The sequence below is a fragment of the Melanostigma gelatinosum genome (genome assembly GCF_949748355.1).
Source record: "Melanostigma gelatinosum genome assembly, chromosome: 4".
NCBI classification, from domain to species: Eukaryota; Metazoa; Chordata; class Actinopteri; order Perciformes; family Zoarcidae; genus Melanostigma; species Melanostigma gelatinosum.
The window spans coordinates 20,911,545-20,932,691 of record NC_136637.1 but is presented as its reverse complement, the minus strand read 5'-3'; the positions used below and the strand labels follow the sequence as shown (position 1 = coordinate 20,932,691).

Here is a 21,147-nt window from a genome sequence, read left to right as displayed (position 1 = left end):
GGTCAGGCTGAATTTTCTCTTCTCACGCTCCCTGTCGTACACTCATTCACATGCATACACACACACTTGTGCACAGACACAGTCCTAGTGTCCTCGATGTCAGCCGCTAGCCAGCAGCAGGTGTCTAAAGACAGGGGGCACCTCTGTGGTGGACCCCCCCCCCCTCTTCTCCTCCGCCTCTGGCCACCTTTGTTGGGGAAAGACTGGCCGTGAAAAACGAGCTGACAGCCTGCCTCTCAGCTCGCATACGTCCACACCACCAAGACACAAAATTCCTTTAATCAGAATGCATCTGCTCTGGCATCATGATCTCCCTCCCTATACCGCCTTCTTTTCCCTGCTTGTAAATCCAAATACCTTTTTTTCCACTCCCAAATATCAATTCAAACCCTCTCCGTGAGGGGAAAATGAGCACCAGTCTCTGTGTCCCTTTACCCCATCAGATAATCCTGCTGTTGTTTTCAGTGGTCCTCTATGTGGCTGCTGTTCCCTGGCAACAGCATCTCTCTCTCTCCATCCATAGCTTCTCCCCTCCTTCTCTGTCTCCTCACCCCATACACCCCAACTCTCCTCACGCATTAATTATTCAGTCCCTTACTTCACTTGCACCCAACCAATCATATCACTGCCCAGTTTCCCTGCAAAGTCTGCTGCTGGCTGCACATTCCTATAACAGGCCTCTCTCTATAATTAGGGCATTCTGTTCCTCTTGTGATGTACTAATCACGTCATGTATATTTTTTCTATTTGAATCTGACATTTGTGTCCTTCTTTAGATTTATGGCATAACTGTCATCAATATGTGGCGTTCGCGAGGGGACGTGTTTAAAACAAGGTCGCCTTTATTAGCTGGGACATTGTGGTTACCAGGCAGTTTAACATGAATCTGAATCTGATGATATGTTGAGTCTACAAACTCAGTGCCCGGTACTTAGGTTTAGATGAGATATATTATTTATTGTCATTAATGTGTATGTCAGCATGACTGACAGGCACACGCGACATTCAGCAGATACAGCATAACGGGATGATTCATCGTACGTTACTTCCGTCTTCGCGTAAACCCCGTTTTTTTAGGGTTAGGGTTTATACATTCTATGTTTAGGCGACAGTAAAATATGAGTATCAAGGTCTTTTAGCATTGCAGTTTTTATTTTCTAACCAGGCTTCACAAATTAACTAGATTCTTAACTATAGCATTTCGTTTGTTTAAATTAATTTCCTTCCCAACAGGAGTATATTCCAAAGCAAATAGTAAACATGCTCTTTTATTTTTCCTCTTTTCCCTTTCTTTATTTTTTTTGTTCTTTGATCCCTTTCACATACACCCAACCTTCTACTGTTTCGTCAAACACAAGCAAAACAACTATTGTTATTGTTAATTATTGGTGCGCATGCGTGATGTACGTTAGTTACGTGGAATCCCAAGAACAAATTGTGAAAATAAATGTATGCCCAAACTGTTAGTGTAAATTAACTGCAATGATACATGTTGTCGCTGAGTTTTCGTTCATATCTCAGATATGTTTTTTTGTCTTACGCAGTTCCGGTGAAGCAGAGCGGTGTCAGGCCATTGGCTGCAGTAGAGGGGGTTAACTATCTTGACAGATAGTTTCAGGGTTTTTACTGTTGGTACTGGAGATGCCAAGATGGCTGCAAGCAATTATTTCGGGTTCACACATGCTGCCGGTCCGCAATACAGGTAATTCAAGAGATGCAGGTTGATGTCAGTGTGTCTGTTGTGTCACATTTATCAGCCGCCGATGTATAACGGTCAGTGGTGGGATTGATGAGCTACACAGCTAGCTAGCTTCGCTTGACCCGCTAGTTCGGTTAGCTAACGTTGGCTAGCTGAGTTTGCAGGCCAGCTCTTACGGACACGCTGCTTGACTTACGAGAACCCCAGTACGGTCATCTTTGGGTATTCACGGGTCAACAAATTACCACTTTAAATACTTTGACGTCAGTTATAGCAAGCGTCACGAAGCCGGTTGAGATAATCGCTGTGACGGGGTGATATTTTGGCCCGGTGTTCAGGATTAACAACCTGTACTGAAGGTCCCCCTGTCTCACAAACAGTGTACTTGTACCTGTTATAGTCCGACATGCCGCTACAAAGGAACATTAAAATAGATTATGTTAAGGTAGAGCATGGACACTGGTGACCTGTACAACTCTTAGTAGCATGGATTGGTGTTTGGCAACTTTGGTTTGACAGGTACATCGTTTAGCCATCTTGACAGGTAATCGGATATAATTAGCATATCATGTAATTATCATTCACTGCAGCAACGTTTCCTGTTTTGTCTGGTGTTTAGATTTTTTTTGACTAGCACTCAACACACCTGTCAAACAGTAGAAGAAGACTGATGTTTTTACAATACAGAGTGCTGTTGTATTAATTTGTCATGTTTCCCTTAGTTCCTTCACCAAAGTCTTAAATTGTGCTAATTCTTGATTGAACATAAAGCCTCACGAAGCAGTAAAGGCAGGAAGGTTTTAGTCTTCATGAGATGCACACACCTTGTGCAAGGTTACAGTATCGGGCGATATTGTTAAAATCCGCCATCACAATGTGTAATTCGATACTGCAAAATCAATATTTAGTGCAATATTGCCGTAAAGCAGTTTCCCCCCCATTGTTTGCAAAATTTCCCATAATAAACTCTCACGTCCAGAGATGTCTCAGGGAAACACTGTCAAAGTGGTCAGTGTCCGTTGTCCTATATGCATAATGTATTTATTACAATTCTGTTTAGGGTTTGCTAAAAGGTTTATTTGGATTGGAACTATGCACTTCATTCAGCAGCACTCTCTTTCATCACATGTAGAGATATTTCACCAGCATGTCATGAAATAGGAATTCAGTAAAATGACAACCCTCTGCATGCACGGTGCATTTATGGCCATTAATTAGTTGTCCACTAAAATAATGAGCTGCGTACCATTTCTGAACCATACCACATTCACATTTAATGGAAATGTTTGAACATTTAAAGGACTCCTCACACCCCATAAACCCTCCATTCAGTCTTCTACATTTGGGTAAAAGACTACGCAGTATCAAGACCAGAACATCTCGGCTCACTTCCACAAGAGCACTTATCCTGAAGCAATCCGCATCCTAAATCCTTCACCGGTTGTATAATGAAGCACATGTACTTTAACATGTCACTTTAAGGGCATGAGCCGTCTGCTGGCACTATTTGTATTTGTTGTATGGTTACTGAGTGCTGCAGGGATGATGTGTTTTTGTAGGACGTCGGCATCGCACTGGTTCCCTCGACAAAAAGCCGATGGGATTTCTCTGTTGGATTTTGGATAATTGCAGAAAATAAATTCTCTGGCAAACACAAACTTATGATACTTGCATGTTATGTTCAGCAGGATAATCGTCACAAATGACCACTTTCATGATTTTTGAAGCGTGAATGCAATCGGCAGAAGTAAAACATCTAATGTTGGGCTATAAACACACTAGACCACGGTGGCATGTGTGTGAGTATACACAACAAGGACTAGATGGCGTCATGACGTTTTGTAGTCTCATTTAGCCACTTGTTAGCCTTTTTTAAGACACAAACGTTTCAAATTTGACAACAGGGGTATTTACTGACGCATCTTTTATCGTAGAACAAAATGTTAAAATATCTTCAAGCTTGTGGGATTTCTGGCATCTAACCAAAAACCCATTAAAAAAAAAGAAAGAACTATTGACTTTGCCACAAAGGAGCCGGAAGTGCAAAAATGCGAACTAATTTTACTCGCCTATTCTTTCTGTGTGCGGTTGACAGCATCTGTAGATGTAGACATGCCCGGGCGTCCACCACATTTATTCAGGTGAAGTATCTGATTCACAACATCACATGTAGCACTAGCACAATCCAAGTAGTAGGCTGTGGAAATTCTTGCCCACATTGCATGACATTCCACATGATTGCATGAAATAGAGGAACGATTGAGAGGCTCAATGCACAGACTCGTCAACTTTGGGAAAATGTTTTTTTCCAAACCACGTCTTGGTTCTTTCTATTTTTTTGTATTCAAACTCAGTTTCCTGTATACATTCTAACGTGCAACTGTTTTTAAATTTCCCTCGGATCCAGTATATTTTTGTAAGATAATATGGTGTTATGATTACTCCCACAGCATGTTGAGGCCATGCTCTTTCATGACTTTTTAAGAAGTCATTTCATTTTAGCTCACTCGTGTTTTGTTCATCTACACACTGAAAGCTTAATAAAGATGCTGATATCATCAGTTACTGATGCCGTTGCCAGTAACTGCCTTCCCCATCCCAAACCAGGCCAACAACATTGCTGCGTAGTTCTCTCTGAATGCTGATGAAAATGAACCTGAGCTCAATGCAGGGGCTGCTCAGTGAATCAAGTAATATTATTAGTGATCACAATTTTGACCTCCGTGATTAATTAATCTGGATTGGATGTTGACGTTTTGCATTTAATTTGTCTCTATTTTTAGCGCCCATATTTAGCCGTGTTAGCGGCGTGACCAAGCGGCAAAAATAAAGCTGATGCAGAAGTGTCAAAAACTGCAGTTTTTACATGACTCGCCCATTTAAATTCAATATTTCATATAGTTGTGCATGGGCATCATTTATATTGGGCTGCTGGTTAGTTAGTGAGTTTGTCTGTCCACCACTTCAGTCCAGACTGAAGTATTTCATCAACTATGTGATGGATTTACATATCATCTTGAATAGATGTTCATGGCGCTCGGATGACGAATCCTCCTGACTTTGGTGATTCCCCAACATTTCCTCTTGCACCACCATGAGGTTCACATTTGTGGTTTTGCCTCAATGACTATTGGATGGATTGCCCCGAAATATAGTACAGAGCACTGCCGTTCATGCCTCCTCTGACTTTTTTTAGCTTGCCAACATTAGCATGTAGCTCAAAGCACCACTCTTCCCTAGTGGAATACTCTTAGTCTTGTTAAAATATCCATACACTTGAAGAAAGTTTTGTTAACTAAGAAGTGAGTGTAATTTAGAAATACTCAAGTGCAGGTAAACTATTACAGAAATGGATTAATAATTATGATAAATGGAGTAAAATGATCCTGATTATCATTCCACTGTCCGTGCTAGCATTTATCAAGGTTACCTATATTGTAAACCAGTCTCACTGTTAATCAGGCATCATAAATATCATACCATGATGAAACAGACAGTAAATACTTAAATAGTCTCTAATTTCCCTTCCCTCTTCTCTCCTCCAGTGCCCAGCCTCCCCCGGCCTATTCCCATCCCTCTACAGCCAGTTACAGTGTCCAGCAGGCTCCAGCCGTGGCTCATGCAGTGACTGCGTCCTATTCTCCAGCTCCAATCCAGGCAGCCAGGCCTGTGGTCACTGCCCCTTACCCCGCCTATCAGAGCCACCAGGCTCCCCCTGACTACGCATACAGGCAGCCAGACCCCCCGGCCCCCCCGCAGCCCACCACCACCCCACAGACGTACCAGGTGTACCCGGAAACGGTGAGTCGCTTTCTGCTTTCTTTATTATCTCTTCTTCTCAGTTTCTGACAGCATGATGTAGTCATATTGGATGTAATGTAAATAATTTAGTTTTGGGTCAAATCATGTGCATGCCCCTTTTGTACCAACTTTCACTGGGATTGTCTTTTGTTATTAGTTTTTTAATCTTGCTGCTTTCCAATTTGTAAACAGCAGGACAACTACAGCTACGGGCGTCCTGCAGCTGTGACTACCTATGACAACAAACAGTACTACCAGACGAGTATCGCTTCGGCTCAGATGACACACACAGATAATTACTACCAGACTGGTGAGTCACTTTATTTCTGTCTGCTTACAGCTGATGTACCACTGCATATGTGAAGAAAGTTGTATAAACCCTTCTACAACCCCTTTATTTTGTTTTGTTTTTTACTGTCCATCGTTAGTCCCACAATATTAAAGGATGCTAAACCATTGGAGTACTCTTTTAAAGTCTTTACAGGAGAGCTTGACTGATATATCAGAATGGCAGGTATTATTGGTTGATTTTAGCTTATTTTGGATAATAATGGTTCCTGGGTTATATACCGGCTGAATAGTAATGAAATGATTGATTACTGTATATTAGGGGTGTAACGATACGCGTATTCGTATTGAACCGTTCGGTACGAGGCTCACGGTTCGGTACGCATGGCGAACCGAACACGTTTGAATAAAACCTTTATTTAACCAGGTCGTCCCATTGAGATTAAAAATCTCTTTTGCAAGATGTAAGTAACAATACAAGATGTAAGCAAGATGTAAGTAACAATACATAACATTAAGGAGCAGTTTTTGTTTTTATGCTTATGTGTTGCTAAGAAGACACCCCAGAAGATGGGTCACTCAGGTATAGTTCCATCATTGTTCAAAGTCAAAGAATAACTTCATGATGTTAGTTGTAATGAATAAATATATTTTAAAATCAAGTACATTTCTCTGGCATTTATAGTTTTCTACTGTACCGAAGCGTACCGAACCGTGAATTTTGTGAACCGTTACACCCCTACTGTATATGTGTGTGTGTGTGTGTGTGTGTGTGTGTATTTTAAATACCTAAAAGTTCAAGTTTCACTAAAAGCTATTGCTGACTGTTGTAAAACGAGTGTTTCACTGACATACACCCCTCAGTCTTGCTGGGGGGATTTGTGGGTCAGCAGTCCTGGTGTTGTTAATTCTTATTGACTGTTGAAGCTGTGATATGATATACTGTATGTGGAATGTGTCTGTTGCTCATTAGCTTGTGAAATAAAGATCCTTCCTGTGCTGCCAAAAACTCTCTGACAGGCAGTCCCAGAGGATAGGATGGATGTCTCAGATATCTTTTGGTGTGCGCTCTTCTCACTCTAATACCCTTCCTCTCCACCTCTACCGCCCTTTTCTCCTCTTTGCCCCCCCCCCCCACCCTTTTCCTGTATCAGTAGGAGTAAAGAGTGCTTACAGTCCAGCCCCCACCACTGTGTACAGCCAGCCTCCTCCTCCCCAGAGGCAGGTAACGGCCCTGAAGCCTCTGGCCCCCTCTGTGTCCACCAGCTACAACATCTACCCAGTGTCCACCAGTGTGCAGCAGCCGCCCACACCCATTTCATCCTACACCCTCGGCTCCACCTTCGGCTCCACTGTTGCGGCCACCACCTACTCAGGTAAGATCAGACGAGATATAAGACAAGAAAGAATTTAATTCATCCCGAAGAAATATTTGTCCCCAAAATGCTTCATATACATAATCAAATAGATGTGTATAGCTTAGTGCGTAGCTTTTTATTCATAACGTTGACATTTCAATTCTAAATCCACATTCTGTTCCTTATTTTTGTAATGAAAATAGTAAAATCAAAGCAGTCCGAATAAGAGACGGTGTGCAGCCACATATGTTAATATATGAAAGAGACGATCATTTTAAAGGCGGTGTGGCAATCAATGTCCATATTCAAATGCAATATCTTTGTTCTTTTGTCGAAGAAATGTTTTAGAAGTCGTGAATCGATTCAGAATATTTGAAGACAAGAATCTAGATTCTTACATGAATTTAATTCTTTCTCAAGTTGTGAATGAGCAGTGCTCAGAAAAGAAAGCCTTGGCCTGGATATCAGCTGGCTACACCAGAATCCCACAAATAGAGCCCCTTGCCCCCAGAGGCTTATCCGTAGTCAGACCAATAGACGATGGGTTCAGAGATTGGACTTCTGTTGCTGCTAAAGTCGTGTTATTGTGGTAAGAATGGCCTCTGAGCAATGTGTAACAGTGTTACCTTGATGGCTCACATTACCTCAGTCTTTGAAAGAAAGGATTTAGCGGAGAGGTATTCAGTGTGTTGCAATCTGAGAGTGTCACAGGGAAGTTCACCAGCTCGTCTCGACGCTTGGTGACATAGTGACTACTTGCAGTGCAAGTTTGTGTTCTACTGTAGCTGGCGAGCTGAGCTATCACTCTGCTGGTTCTTGAGATTAGTATCTTCTTGTCCGTCTTGGTCCGAATGTTGGTGCAATTGCAGTGCCGGTAATTTCTTGCATGACCGCTGACTAATAAGTGACTCGTATATTGAATGCTTCTGTTCTCTCTAATAACTCTCTGTCCTCGCTGTCTTCCTCCCGCTCTCTCACCCTCAGGCATTAGCTACTCCAGTTATGACTCAACCGGCTATACCTCCACACCCACCCCCTCCTATTACCAGCCGGCCCAGCAGGCTCTCACCCAGCCGCAGCCCCCACCTCAGCAGCTGCAACAGCCTCCCATCCAGCCGCCCCTTAAACAGCTGACGAGCTCCTCCTGGAGCAACTCTGGCAGCAACATGGTGACAGCTCCGACTGTAAACACCTACAAAAAGCCCACATTTCACCAGAGCAAGCTGCAGAAGCCCAAAGGGCCTCCCAAGCAGCCCCAGCTCCATTATTGTGACATTTGCAAGATCAGCTGTGCAGGCCCTCAGGTAGGAGTTCATAATGAGCTTCATACAAAGCTTTCAACTGAAAAGCTTTATTGTGTTGTGTGTGTTACTGAGCTTTGAATAAGATATACAAACACAAAGAAATGAGAACAAACGCACTACAATATCAACATTTAAGACCAGAGTGCGGCAGTCCGATTTGATTGTATTATATTGATTTTATCTAATCACTGAAAAGTAACAAATATGAGTGTACATGTATTTGGAAGCTACATCTTGCTAACTGGTTTGATTTGCTGCACCAGACGTACCGGGAGCACCTCGAGGGACAGAAGCATAAGAAAAAGGAGGCAGCCCTGAAATCTGGGGGGCAGACTGGGGCCAGCAACGGGCCCAGGGGGGTCCAGACCCAGTTATGCTGTGAGCTGTGTGACGTCTCCTGCACTGGAGTGGATGCCTACGCCGCACATATCCGTGGGGCCAAACACCAGAAGGTTAGCACGGCTGTGATCATTTCTCTTAAATATCGGCCTCTGTAGTAGATATTGACGTAACTTGCTTTCTTTATTGCGCATGACTGTGGTGAACTCATGTGATGGTCCAATCTCAGCTGCCGAGTCTTGGAACAAAACCTGCCTTCAGGATTTGGGATGGGATTTAGTATCAGGAGGTCAAAATGTTTGTATCTTCCTCTGTCCCCTTTATCAACCTTGGAAAGGTGGTGAAACTTCACACCAAGTTGGGCAAACCTATACCTTCCACTGAGCCATTGTTGGTGAATTCGGCTCCAGTTGTCACAACATCGACAGCTGGGAAACCTTCGGTCTCTACAACCACTCCTGCTTCTGTCTCAACCACTTCAACTGCGACTGTGACGGCCAAACAGGCGGCTGTAAACGTCAATGCCAAACCAGCACCAGTCAAGAAACCAGCTCCTTCCAAAATAACTGTCATTTGTAAGTTTGCTAATTTGTTACGTTGATTATTAGAGATGTTTCTCTCCCCCATACGACCCATTCATTAATGAATAACTGCCAAACGGAGCTCAATATCTACCTCCATAATATTCATTTTCAGACTTTGAAGACATTCTGCTTGTACACACCACAAAGTGACAGAAATAGTTGGAAAGGTGTCGGGGGTGTGTCCCAACCTACTTGACCATCTGACGGTGCATACTGACTCCTTTAGTCTTAAACTAGTGGCATGAAGGTCTGAACAGGATTATTTAGCCCCTCCTCATCCTTTCATAAACAAAATACTAAAGTTCAAAAGCAATGTGCACCTGCAAAACAAGAGTCCGTGATGAGTCAGTGTCTTTTCCTCTCAACAAATGGACATTTGATTTAAACTACATTTTTAAATTACATTTACAATAGGAAATGGAGACTAGAAATAGCGTTCCTTAAATGAACTCACTAACTTGTAATATTTGACCTGCTCCATAGCCAATAAGCCGGTCAGCGCTCCAGCAGCTGCAGTGACGGCGGCTGCGGTGGTTGTTGCCAAAGCGGAGGAGCCCATGCAACAGAGGATGGACCCTGAGAGTGACGATGAGGACTGTGACAGAGCTGGAGGCCAGGGAGACATCCAGCCAGTGGGACACGACTACGTAGAGGAGGTCAGCAGGAAACAAGAAGCCTGTCGGAGGGATATATGTTGGTTGATATGCAAATTGTAAAACGGTTAAAAAGGGTTACATTTTTGATATACTTTGATCTCAATTTTCACAGTAGTGTACAACATGTGAGTTGGAGATAGTTCGATTATTTAAATAATAGTTTGTCGTACTTCTACATCAAATGTTTTGTGTCCTTTTCTTATGATGACAGTAAAAGATCATGTATGTAGGGTTCGTTGTCCTGCATGACGTGTGTTTACCTGAACTATCCGTCCGTTTCAGGTCCGCAACGATGACGGAAAAGTGATTCGATTCCACTGTAAACTGTGCGAGTGCAGTTTCAACGACCCTAATGCTAAAGACATGCACCTGAAAGGCAGAAGGCACAGACTCCAGTACAAGGTCAGAACGTTTGAGCATCTATGAGTCGATTCCTGTCTGACTGGTTGAACAGAGAGACATACTCAACAGGGCTGAGGTACTTTCAAAGGTTTCTGGTGTTTTAAATTACATGAACTGTCAAGCAGGGTTCTGTTCACAGCAGATGATTTTCCAAAACAGCCGAATCTCTTTCCTCCTCTTCTTTTGGTTGAATGGCAACAAAACCTGTATTATGTGATTGGCTGTATTGATGCACAAAATGAGCAACTAAAAATAGGGAGACAGGTTTTGACCCCTCTGGAGCTGTTTTTCTATGAGTGGGTCCACATTTTCGCGCCGCATATCCGCGTCCATCGCGACGCCGGTCAAAACGCCGGAGACCATTTGTGTTCATGTGCGAATCGTGCTGGACGCGCCGGAGAGGGGGCGTCATGTCTGGTTCATAATATTGTCCAGAGGAGCTCCATGGATTTTATCGAGCTGTGTTCACTGTGTCTAGCAAGCCACACGTCGCTGTTTACTACAGCTGTACACACACGCATGTATACACATAGTTTGGTCCGGTCTCTGTTGATATGAGGTATCGTAGAGCTCTGGGTGAACACAGACGGCTACAGGATTTATTTCCTGATTCAACAACGGCAGGACGTCACTGATGACAGGAGGAGCAACTCAACGCTGATAGGCTATCGCGCCACAGCGTCACGCAATTATTTCGCAGAAGTTTAAATATTTCAACTCGCGCGTCGGGGCGATTTGGCGTTTGACGCGGATTCGCGTCCATCGCGACGCGCCATCGCAGATTCGCGCCGCGACAGTCTCATCGCGTCTGTGCACAGACTTTGTATGTAATCTAGACGCGCGAATAATTTGCGACGCGTTTGGTGTGAACGCAGCATTAGGTTGCTTTTTTTTAAAGAAAAAAAAAGAGCTTCGGGGTAAAAATGCCAGTTTGCCGTGGATGGAAGCCCAGATTATTTTACATTGAATCTGCACTAATCTTCAGGATCCCGTGTGTTACATTCCATTTAAAAAATGTTCTGATCTTCTCTCTGTAGAAGAAAGTCAACCCGGAGCTTCCTGTGGAGATCAAGCCCAGTAACCGGGCCAGGAAGCTGCAGGAGAGCAAGCTGAAGAAGCAGAAGCAGAAGGCGGTGCAGAAGAGACAGAGAGACGACGAGCAGCGCTGGCACATGGAGATGAGGTCAGACTCGTGGCCAAAGTTAGTAACCTAAACTTCTTCCACCTTTGTTATTAAATTTGAAGTGTAATTCAGAAAATTTACACACCAGTCCTATGCTTTAATTGTTGTTACAAGATGCCTGTTTTGTAACCTTGGATTATCTTCAACGAACACAATGTTTTTGAGAAGAAACCTCTGTATAGTAATGTCTTATATGATCAACTGTAGGTCAGAGTTAATGTTTAGGTAAAGTGCTTTCTTATGGACTAGTTCGTCCCATTAATGGCAGCCATAACAATCCCCTGTTGGAATAAATGACTTTTAATGAATGAGATTAAAAACGTTCCCTTCTCCTGCAGACGATATGAGGAGGACATGTACTGGAGGAGGATGGAGGAGGAGCAGATGTACTGGGGGGAGCAAAGACGCAGGATGGCTCCTCCGCCCCTGATGAGCCGCCCTGGTATGCCAGTACCACCTCTACTGGTGAGCAGTGCAAACGCAGTCATTTTCTTTGTTTTGTGTTGTACAACGAAACATTCACTCAAACTTAATTCCAAGTGTGATCTCTCTTATTTCCTCCCCCCCCTCATAAGACGTGTGTGCGTCGGCCAGACTCCCCCGATGACCGTCACATCATGGCTAAACACTCGACCATCTACCCAGTAGAGGACGAGCTGCAGGCTGTTCAGAGGATTGTCTCCCACTCTGAGAGAGCCCTGAAACTGGTGTCGGACTCCCTGCTGGAGAAGGAGGGGCCAGCTGTAGATACCGCTGCTATTGAAGGAGAAGATGAAAAAGGGTAAAAAAGTTATCTCTGGCAGATAATGCACATTTATCTTTTGGCATATTGGTATAAACGAGGATTAAGGTACCTCAGCGAACTGTTTTCAACCACTGGGCCGGCGCCTACTGGTGGACATCAGAGCTCAGGTACTGCTCTATATTAGATGACATGTAAACAAATGTTTTTTTGGTAATTTACAAAGCTAGTTATTTTTATATCTTAATGATCTTAGGAATTCATATAAAGAAAAAACAAAGTTATTTAAACAAAGCATCATTTCATGAATAGTTATGTTTAAATACATCACCACATCGATCACAATACATCATCAGTTACAGACAAACCTGTTTTGACACCGTTAGCTCCAACAGGAAAAGCTCCAAATATGTGAGGAGAGGAAATATGACCCTGAATACATAAAATGTGGCAGGCAGTGATGGGCGAGGGGAAGCAGAATGTTTATTTTGGTCACGACAGCTGATGGTGGCATCACATATTTACAGCCCAATTGATTTTTCTCACTTTTTTTACTTTTAAGGTGGTCCTTTTGAAATTTCTTTTAACAAGTTATAAAAGGTTGAGAGTCCCTGGTTCAAGCCAAGGGTATCGTACCTTTACTTGTGCTTTTAATGTAGGTTTTTGCCATGTGTATAATGGAACATGTAAGCATGAATTGTAAGTTTACAACCTTATTAATGAAACACAAATCATATTTCAGGTATGAACACATACATTAGAGCTACAGCTGTAAATAAAAGGTCCATTGTGACCCGAGTCTCTTATTTGTGAGCCATCAAGTTGCCACAAAAGAAATCACTTCGGCTGAACTGTTTGTTCTCTTGACAGTACTGAGAACTCGGGACGGCTGCTAAAAGGCGTGATGAGGGTGGGTATCCTGGCCAAAGGCCTGCTGCTTCGTGGAGACAGAAATGTCGAGCTCATCCTGCTGACTGCTAAGAAACCCACCATCACTTTACTGAAGAATATCGCCAAGCATTTGCCCAAAGAACTGGAGGTAAGAAAACGTCACCGGTTACTTTAGGACATCGGTTGAGGTTGAGGGAGGGAAGAATTGTGGTAAACTTGGAGTTCACAACACTGACAATCTTACGTTTTAAGTTTTATACCAAATTATTTCAGGATTCCGTGACATACAGTCCACCAGAGGTGTGTGGGATCATACAGATGAGCTGTAAATCCTGACAAAAATGGCAGGAGGAAAAAAAATCTTCCTTTGCCAGTTTTATCAGTAGTTTGTTAAAAAATGCAGTAGATTTTTAAAAAGAGGAAATTGTCATCCACTGCCTCATGACTTGTCATGAGAAGTGGCTGCTGAGGGACTGAAAGGTTTACTTTGTATGTAACCATAGAATAGGAACAAGAAGTTCTCACTCTATTTATAAAAAACAAAACAAGCGAAACATCGTGATGTGGTATTTGTAATACTCCCACATGTTCGGCAGCCAAAATCCCAACCCACAAAGACATTCCACTGCTAAATCACTGCGTCCTAGACTGGTTTCTCTCATGCGCTCGAGCAGCTTATTGATCATTGGTGAACATGGGCCGCTGTCCTCCACAGCCAGAAACAACACGGCGGTTTGTCCTCCACTCATGCATTAATGACTGTGATTAACATCAGTAGAGTTGACTCTCTGTCGATATACAGTACACGTGTTGGTGGTTCAGAACCGTCACTTAGTAAAGTTAATTGTGTTAATCGATTAAGTCGGTTTCTTTTTGTCATTAGAGGAATTCTTATAAATACTGTGTGGTTTCTAGCTTTGCGAGAGATGTTTCCATGCACACAAATGATTGAACTGCTTCCAGCCTGAAGAGAACAACTTTAATTTACCGGCCATTTAAGCTCCACAAGACTGGCGCCAAATACAAGGTTGCAATGTGTTGTAATTCCACACTGTTCCTCCCTCCTGCTTTAGCTGTAATGAGTGTTTCATTAAAGGTGCTTTTGACTGATCTTTAGATTCACTGCCTGGTTATGACACCTGAATCCTACAGAGTGAGATGGGGCTTTTTCTTCTTAAACTGCCCCGTTGCTTTACTAAATATTACAACGATTTAAGGAATTGTTGAGACATATATTTGTGATGATATCACAGACCCTGTTTTAAATAAGGGAACTACCTTGAGAAAACAAAAAAACAATTGCACAACCCGGGGTTAAAAATATAACCGTATTGCCCTGTAACCTCGCCAAACAAGGCGATTCTCTGCCCCTCCACCCCTCCTCCTCTGTAGTGAGTAATCCCAAGTGTCCTTTTAACCGGCAGACATTTTCTGAAGATCAGTATGAGGTGCAGGCTCACCCCGAGGAGGCCAACATCGTGATATTTTCAAGCAAGGAGCCCAAAATGCAGGTGACCATTTCTCTCACCTCGCCGCTGATGAGGGAGGACCCTGCTACTGAGAAGGACAAGCAGGCAGGAGGAAAAGCGGCTGAGAAAGGTTAGAGAAGCCAAAGCTTTCAGTACCACGAACAAATGTAAGCGATGTGTGTAATACACTTATATATATACATATATATATATATATTAATATACCCCTCGTTCCACCCTTCCACCCATTAGTAGCCTAAATGTTTAGGCTGAAAAGCTCCTAAATTACATAAAATGAGAAGTGGGACTTTTAACCAAAGCCCACGTAGAAGTTGTTTTCTCTTTAACCCCTAAAATAAGAATTAACTTGCACATTCATTTGTCCCACTTTTTTCATTCCCCCCCCTCCCCACATTTTTTGCAGTTTACACTAGTCCCCAATTTCTTTATTTCTTTTCCACAACATGGGAATCAAAAGCCGGGCTCTCCGACCTTTCTGTGCCACTAGGGTGTGTGTTTATCTTGTGAACACATGCTCAGATGAGACCTTTGGGACACTCTAACGAGGGGCTGAAGTGTTCAGATAATGCCTAGGGATGAAAAATGCTTCGAACGGTGATACTTTTCACAAATATCCTTATTTATTAAACTTGATAATCGTGCTTCTTGCTGCATTTTGGTCACGGTACCTGTTCGGGGATTTTTGAGGTCCAGCGACTTCCCATCCCCTCGTCTCTCATCTCTGTATCATGCTGTGGCATTATCAGTGACGAGGTGTTGGAGTGTCACTTTATCGCTTCACAATGATCAGTATTGAAACACTAAGGTGACATTAGTAAATCTGTTGTCATTGCCCCCCCCCATTCAACAGTAAAGGTAATAAGATCATTGTGTTGCAAACACTCCTGCGCCTGTCAGTATTTTAATGTGTTTTCTTTTCCCCCAATTGGAAAACATGGTAGAAATGTTTTCTGTGGCCTGTTGTGTTTTATTTTTTCAAATTTTGTTTGGGTTTGTTGATCAGTGCCCCTACTGCTGTATCAGCAGACCTAGGCAAGCCAATGGCTGATCTGAAGACCACACTTGTTCACATACCACTAAGAATAGAAACATTAAAGGAACCAGGTTGCCCATGTTCATTAAGCTTCGTAGAGGAGGAAACCCCCTCTTGTTGGCGATCATCAGAGGGGCTCAGCGGCTGCTAAATCAAACTCCCCTCTCTTAGAGGCATGATGAATATGGGTCTTTAATTCTAAGTGGTATGGAAGTGTAGACTTCAAAAAAGTGGCTTTGTTTTTGTTATGTATTTTCCCTGTAAGGAAGCTAATGACCTCTGTTGCTGCTACAGTTCTAGTGAACATAGAAGTGTGGAAAGCCCCACGGCTGCTCTTGTGAAATATTACTTTGTCACAGTCGTCAGTAACCAAGTTGAATGTCAAGACAAATCTGTCATTTTAAGTATACTTTAGAATTTCCTCAGCATCGAAATCCAACACACACCTGTACTACTCATGAAGTTATTCTTGGGCGTTGTCATATAGACATCACCTTTAATTGTTTTTTTTTTATGTTGGTATTGTCTTCAAAATGTGGAGGCACGAAGGACAAAGTATTCTTCCGACTTTATCTGCTTAAGAAGTTTCCTTTTTAAACGTCGTTGCAGAGGAGTAATGGGAAAAGTTGCTGTCAATGCAAAGGAGGGCCAATTAAAACATTTGATGTAGGAGAGCTTTTCAAAGGGATGAAGTCCATGTTTCATGATCAAAGCTGTAGAAAATATATTTTTGGATGTCACGCCTTTGAACTGTTCCAATCAAAAAAAGAGGAAATCCACAACTCAAGAGTTTGTTTATTAAGAGAAGATTCTACAATGTGGACATCTTAGAAATTCTACCGTATCTCCAAGAATTACTCATTTCCTTCATAAAAGACAAATTTGATTTTTTTTTTTTTGTTAAAAACATAGTGGGGAGAAATGTCAGAAGTCGGGACTCAATGATCAGTTCCTGAACTGAAGAGAGTTCAAAGGATATTTTCGAGATCTTGAGAGTGATAAGACTCCATTGACGTGAGAGAGAAATATGTGTGAGTCAGACTGAAACAGGCTGATGGTGATATGATAAAACGGTCTTCATGCGTCTTTCTTACGCAGATATTTTGACTTGTCATAGCAGGAAAACGATTAACGATGACTTCCTTCTAAGTGTCCAGTGAAGCAGCATGCTCAGTGCCACGGTCCTGGCACAGACACACCTAGACATTAATAAGGTCATCAGTCACGCCCATGTTTGACAAGTCAAAATGTCTTTCTAGGAGAAAGATGCAGACGATAATGGGGCACTTGTCTGGTTTAGTCATCTTAAACTAAGTGTTATAAACTCCACCGTTCTTCTCTCTGAATGCCTTGGATTTCCTTCTTTTTTTGCATGCCTCTCTGTAACTTTCGAACCCTAAGAATATATCTGCAAAACACAAACACTTCAGACTTCCTTCTTTTTGATTTGATTTCATTTTCTCTCATGTCTTCCCCTCATCATTTTTTTTTCCCACAAAACAAACTGAAACAAACTTGTATTTAAGGACTCAAGGAAATGTCCGGCCACACAAACGTCCAGCGTTTTTATAATCTCATCCCTGATCGGCGACTGTACATCAACACTTGCTATGTATTGCATAGTCATCATTTGGGGTTCTGCATTAGTTTGACTGTAAGTCATGAGCCAGTGCATGCTATCTTCACCAGGTGTGGCTGAAAAGGAGCCGACTGATCTTCTGAACAAGAGGAAATGTCTGGAGTACCTGGCTGCTCTCCGTCACGCCAAATGGTTTCAGGTAAACGCATCACCAGCATGTCAAAATGTCCTCAAAAGGTCTAATTTGTGATGAGATATTTATGAAATATATAATGTGTTGTATTGCAGAAGTGGACGAGTTGGGGAAACTTGATATTTTTAAGGCTAAAAACAGACAGTGGGATGTTGTGTTAAAGCAATACCAATGAGGATGTCGTTTGTAAGCAGACATTGCTCAGAATGTTCTTCAAGATTATTTATATTTCGTTATCTGATCAGTCCAAAAATAATGACAACACAATTCTTGGTAGGACCGATTCTAATTGCGATAAAGAGCATGTACGGCCATCCTCTTCTCAATCATTAAGGTTTCTTTATAGTTTTGTGTACAATCATAAATGATTTTGCCTTTTTCGTTATTCAAATACACCCATTTAAAGTCACCAGTTAGATATTATAGGGACATTGTCAGAGGTCCAGTCTATCTAAAAAATAAATGCCCCTTTCTTGTTCATTCATGTTTTTTCTGAAGGCTCGTGCCAACGGGCTGCAGTCCTGTGTGATCATCATTCGGCTGCTGAGAGATTTATGTCAGCGGGTTCCCACCTGGGGAAAGATGCCCGGCTGGGTAAGAAGCTTCCACTCTCTGTTGTGTTTTACTAGAAAATGTTTAGTGCAGTATGAACCTTCTCCTCGTGCGGTTTTACAATATAATGTGCCATTTCTGCAAGCATGCGCACTGTTGTTTGCTTGATTAGGGTTTTCCGTCCTCTTCTTTAGTATGTCTGTCTCGTCTGATGTTGTCTATGAGAGAATAATAACATAAAAAGTAAATTTACAAACATTCATAGTGCCTTCAGTGCTGAATCCATGCTGTGTATTAGTATCTTGTGTGAGGAGATTACCCACTAAATGTCTTGAGCAGGTGTTTTAATGCAGATTTAAGACCGGTAGAGGAGTACCTATAAGGGTACTTCAATCAGCCGTCTGCAGTGTCTTCTTCCATTCAGTGCGTCTGCTTCCCTCCATGCCTTCCTCCCTTCAGGCGATGGAGCTGCTGGTGGAGAAAGTGATCAGCAGTGCTGCAGGCCCGCTCAGCCCAGGAGAGGCCATGCGCAGAGTCCTGGAGTGCATCTCCACAGGCATCCTGCTACCAGGTCAGACACGTGTTGATGTGATGTGAATAGGTCGATTATTTCACAGGATACACAACTTTCATCACTTTTTATACCGGGGACATTTTCATCATCTATTGTGCAATGAAATCAGCTCGTGTCAAAGTTTAACCATTTAAAGAAGAATAATTCTGATTCTGTAACTTATTTACATGTTAAACCTATTTCCCTTGTTCAGATGGACCAGGTTTGATGGACCCTTGTGAGAAAGACACTACGGATGCTTTGGAAAGCATGATGTTTCAAGCCAGAGAGGACATAACTGCCAGTGCACAGGTACCCAGACAGCATCAAAGCCATGGCCACTGAAAAGCCTGGATTGGCTGGAAGGCTTCACTTTTGATAATAATGCTTAAACGGGACACATTAGTTTGTTTTAGATGTTTGTTTTCAGCACAGCAGCAGTGTGAGGTTTAGATCAAGACCTCGTGAGAGGGTTATTTGTGTTACCACTAACGGAACCACGCACATTTACCGTGTTTGATTTTTGTTGACATGGAAATCAACTAATGGTCGGAGGAATGAGAGGCCTTTTTAAAATAACGTTATCCACAGTGAACCTGGTAGTCTGCATCTGAGGGTCATCTGCTGCAGGGGAAAGGAGAGAGGACCACAAACCTTGCTGCACATCATACCCTCTCCTCTTGTTTCCTCTGTGCCATTAACTGTCAAATCAAATGCCAATACAATCATCTACAAACAAATAACTACAACTCAACATGTCTCTTTCCTGTTTTCTCTGGTTCCAGCATGCTCTGCGGCTGCTGGCTTTCCGTCAGATCCACAAGGTTCTGGGTATGGACTCGCTGCCGGCGTCCAAGGCCAGCGCTCGCAACCGCAAACGTAGACGGGACGGCAGCGACACGGGCGACGGGGAGGGGGAGGGCAAAAAGGACAAGAAGGAAGAAGCAGAGAGCGCTTGACTTCTGCCTCCAGAGCGGGAGGCGTATGCTAGTTTTAGAGACTGGTAGAATGTCACAACTTCCAACTTTTCTTGTCTTGAAAACAATCTTAACACGCAGCTACACACATAGGAATATAACTGACTGTACATGTTACATGCCTACCCTTGAATTAAGAGGAGTGAAGTGTGGGGAGGAGACCGACGCTTGAGAATCTGTACTGCAAATCCTTCTCTCGTATACTCATTTCCCACAGATTTTGTGTCTTTTAAAGTGTGCAGAGAAAATTGGCACAGTAAAAAAAATAAATACATGAAAGTGACTGACTGTAATTGCACACTAACTACTGACCCTCCCTCCCGTTTATTCATAATAGTTAAACCACTACAGTTATATTGTTTTCTATTATGTTCCATCATCAGCACCGTAAGCTGTATTTTCAGCAGAGTCTGAACTCACACGCTTGAGTCAGGACTCTGAACTAACGTCGGTGCATGACATTTGTAAACTTGTTTTTTCAGTCTGTGTTTAACAAAGACAAGAAGAGGGTTCAAGTTTAGAAGCTTTGAAAGTTTGAGATCTACGTAAATACAGTACCGTGATGTTCATTGTGCCTAAGAGGACACAGGAATAAAACCGTGTGCCGCTGTTGAGCTCACCTCTACAGTCGAGTTGAAAGGCTACACTAAAAATGACTTCGCTTTGAAAATACGTCATTAAGGCTTTTGCAAGAAACGTATTAAGAACACAGAAGTTCTGCTTTTTGTGTTTTTCTATGGAGATAGAACACTGGAGAGTCAATCTGTCTGAGCAGAGAGAGAAGTGTTGTGTTGCACAGTCTGTAGCATGCGGAGGGAATGAAGCACTTAAGAAAGTACAATGTTACTGAATGCAGCCATAATTTTATCATTTGAATAATATGCCTAGTAATCTTTTTTCTTCCAGAGTACGATTAGCAGAAGAGAGAAGCTTTATTCTGAGAAATGAGACTGAATATCTACTATAACGCTCAAGTAGTCCTTTGACTTTCTTCCTTGTGCCTGCGTCATGTTGTGTATTACAGAGAAAGGGGAACATTTATGAGTTGTTTTTGTCAGGTTGATATTGTAATGATATAATTTCACATAGATGTGGGACAGGGAAGGGACAGTTGTACAACTCTTTGGCTTAAAAGTTGATGTGAGAGAATTAATGTGCCGGTTTTTAGTTTGATTTTCATTCATCAAGAGCGTCACATAAGTATCGCTTATTTTATTTCTAAAGGAAATTCTATTTTGTGTTTAAATGGAAAGTGTGAACGTTGCTGTCCTTTTATTATTTGAATGTCTTTGTAGTGTTGCCTAACATTAAGGGGAGATATTAAAACACTTTTAAGCCATTTTGTGTCCTGTTTTGTTCATTAACCAATTAAACGCTTTCTACGTTTTCGAGAGACGCGATTATTTAATTATTTTTTTTGTATCTGGAGCAGGAAGAGAAGTCACCTACAGCGTCACTACTTGTGTCGCCTCATGAAATATAAACCACATTTTCCAAAATAAAGAGGAAGTGGTCCGACCGAC

General features: G+C 42.4%; 1 protein-coding gene across 2 annotated transcripts; it reads left to right on the top strand.

The window, feature by feature from the left end:
• Positions 1-1,595: 1,595 nt before the first annotated feature.
• On the top strand, positions 1,596-20,956 carry zfr2 (zinc finger RNA binding protein 2). 2 transcript variants are annotated; one of them, XM_079267866.1, is made up of 19 exons: positions 1,596-1,702; positions 5,245-5,500; positions 5,693-5,810; positions 6,943-7,164; positions 8,131-8,450; positions 8,714-8,902; positions 9,127-9,364; positions 9,857-10,029; positions 10,312-10,431; positions 11,469-11,614; positions 11,953-12,079; positions 12,190-12,395; positions 13,227-13,395; positions 14,672-14,846; positions 17,460-17,548; positions 18,041-18,136; positions 18,554-18,665; positions 18,862-18,959; positions 19,433-20,956. In XM_079267866.1, the coding sequence occupies exons 1-19, from the start codon at positions 1,650-1,652 to the stop codon at positions 19,604-19,606; spliced, it is 3,081 nt and encodes a 1,026-aa protein (XP_079123992.1). In that variant the 5' UTR covers positions 1,596-1,649; the 3' UTR covers positions 19,607-20,956. The 2 variants fall into 2 exon arrangements, with proteins under 2 accessions (XP_079123992.1, XP_079123991.1); XM_079267865.1 differs by having other exon boundaries at positions 11,469-11,632.
• The last annotated feature ends 191 nt before the right edge of the window (positions 20,957-21,147 follow it).

Excerpts from the sequence above, each read along its gene's own strand:
- zfr2 (XM_079267865.1), top strand. The coding sequence starts at position 1,650 with ATGGCTGCAAGCAATTATTTCGGGTTCACACATGCTGCCGGTCCGCAA. Across the intron at positions 12,080-12,189 it reads TGCCAGTACCACCTCTACTG|ACGTGTGTGCGTCGGCCAGA; the intron begins GTGAGCAGTGCA and ends CCCCCTCATAAG. Across the intron at positions 18,137-18,553 it reads GGGGAAAGATGCCCGGCTGG|GCGATGGAGCTGCTGGTGGA; the intron begins GTAAGAAGCTTC and ends TCCTCCCTTCAG.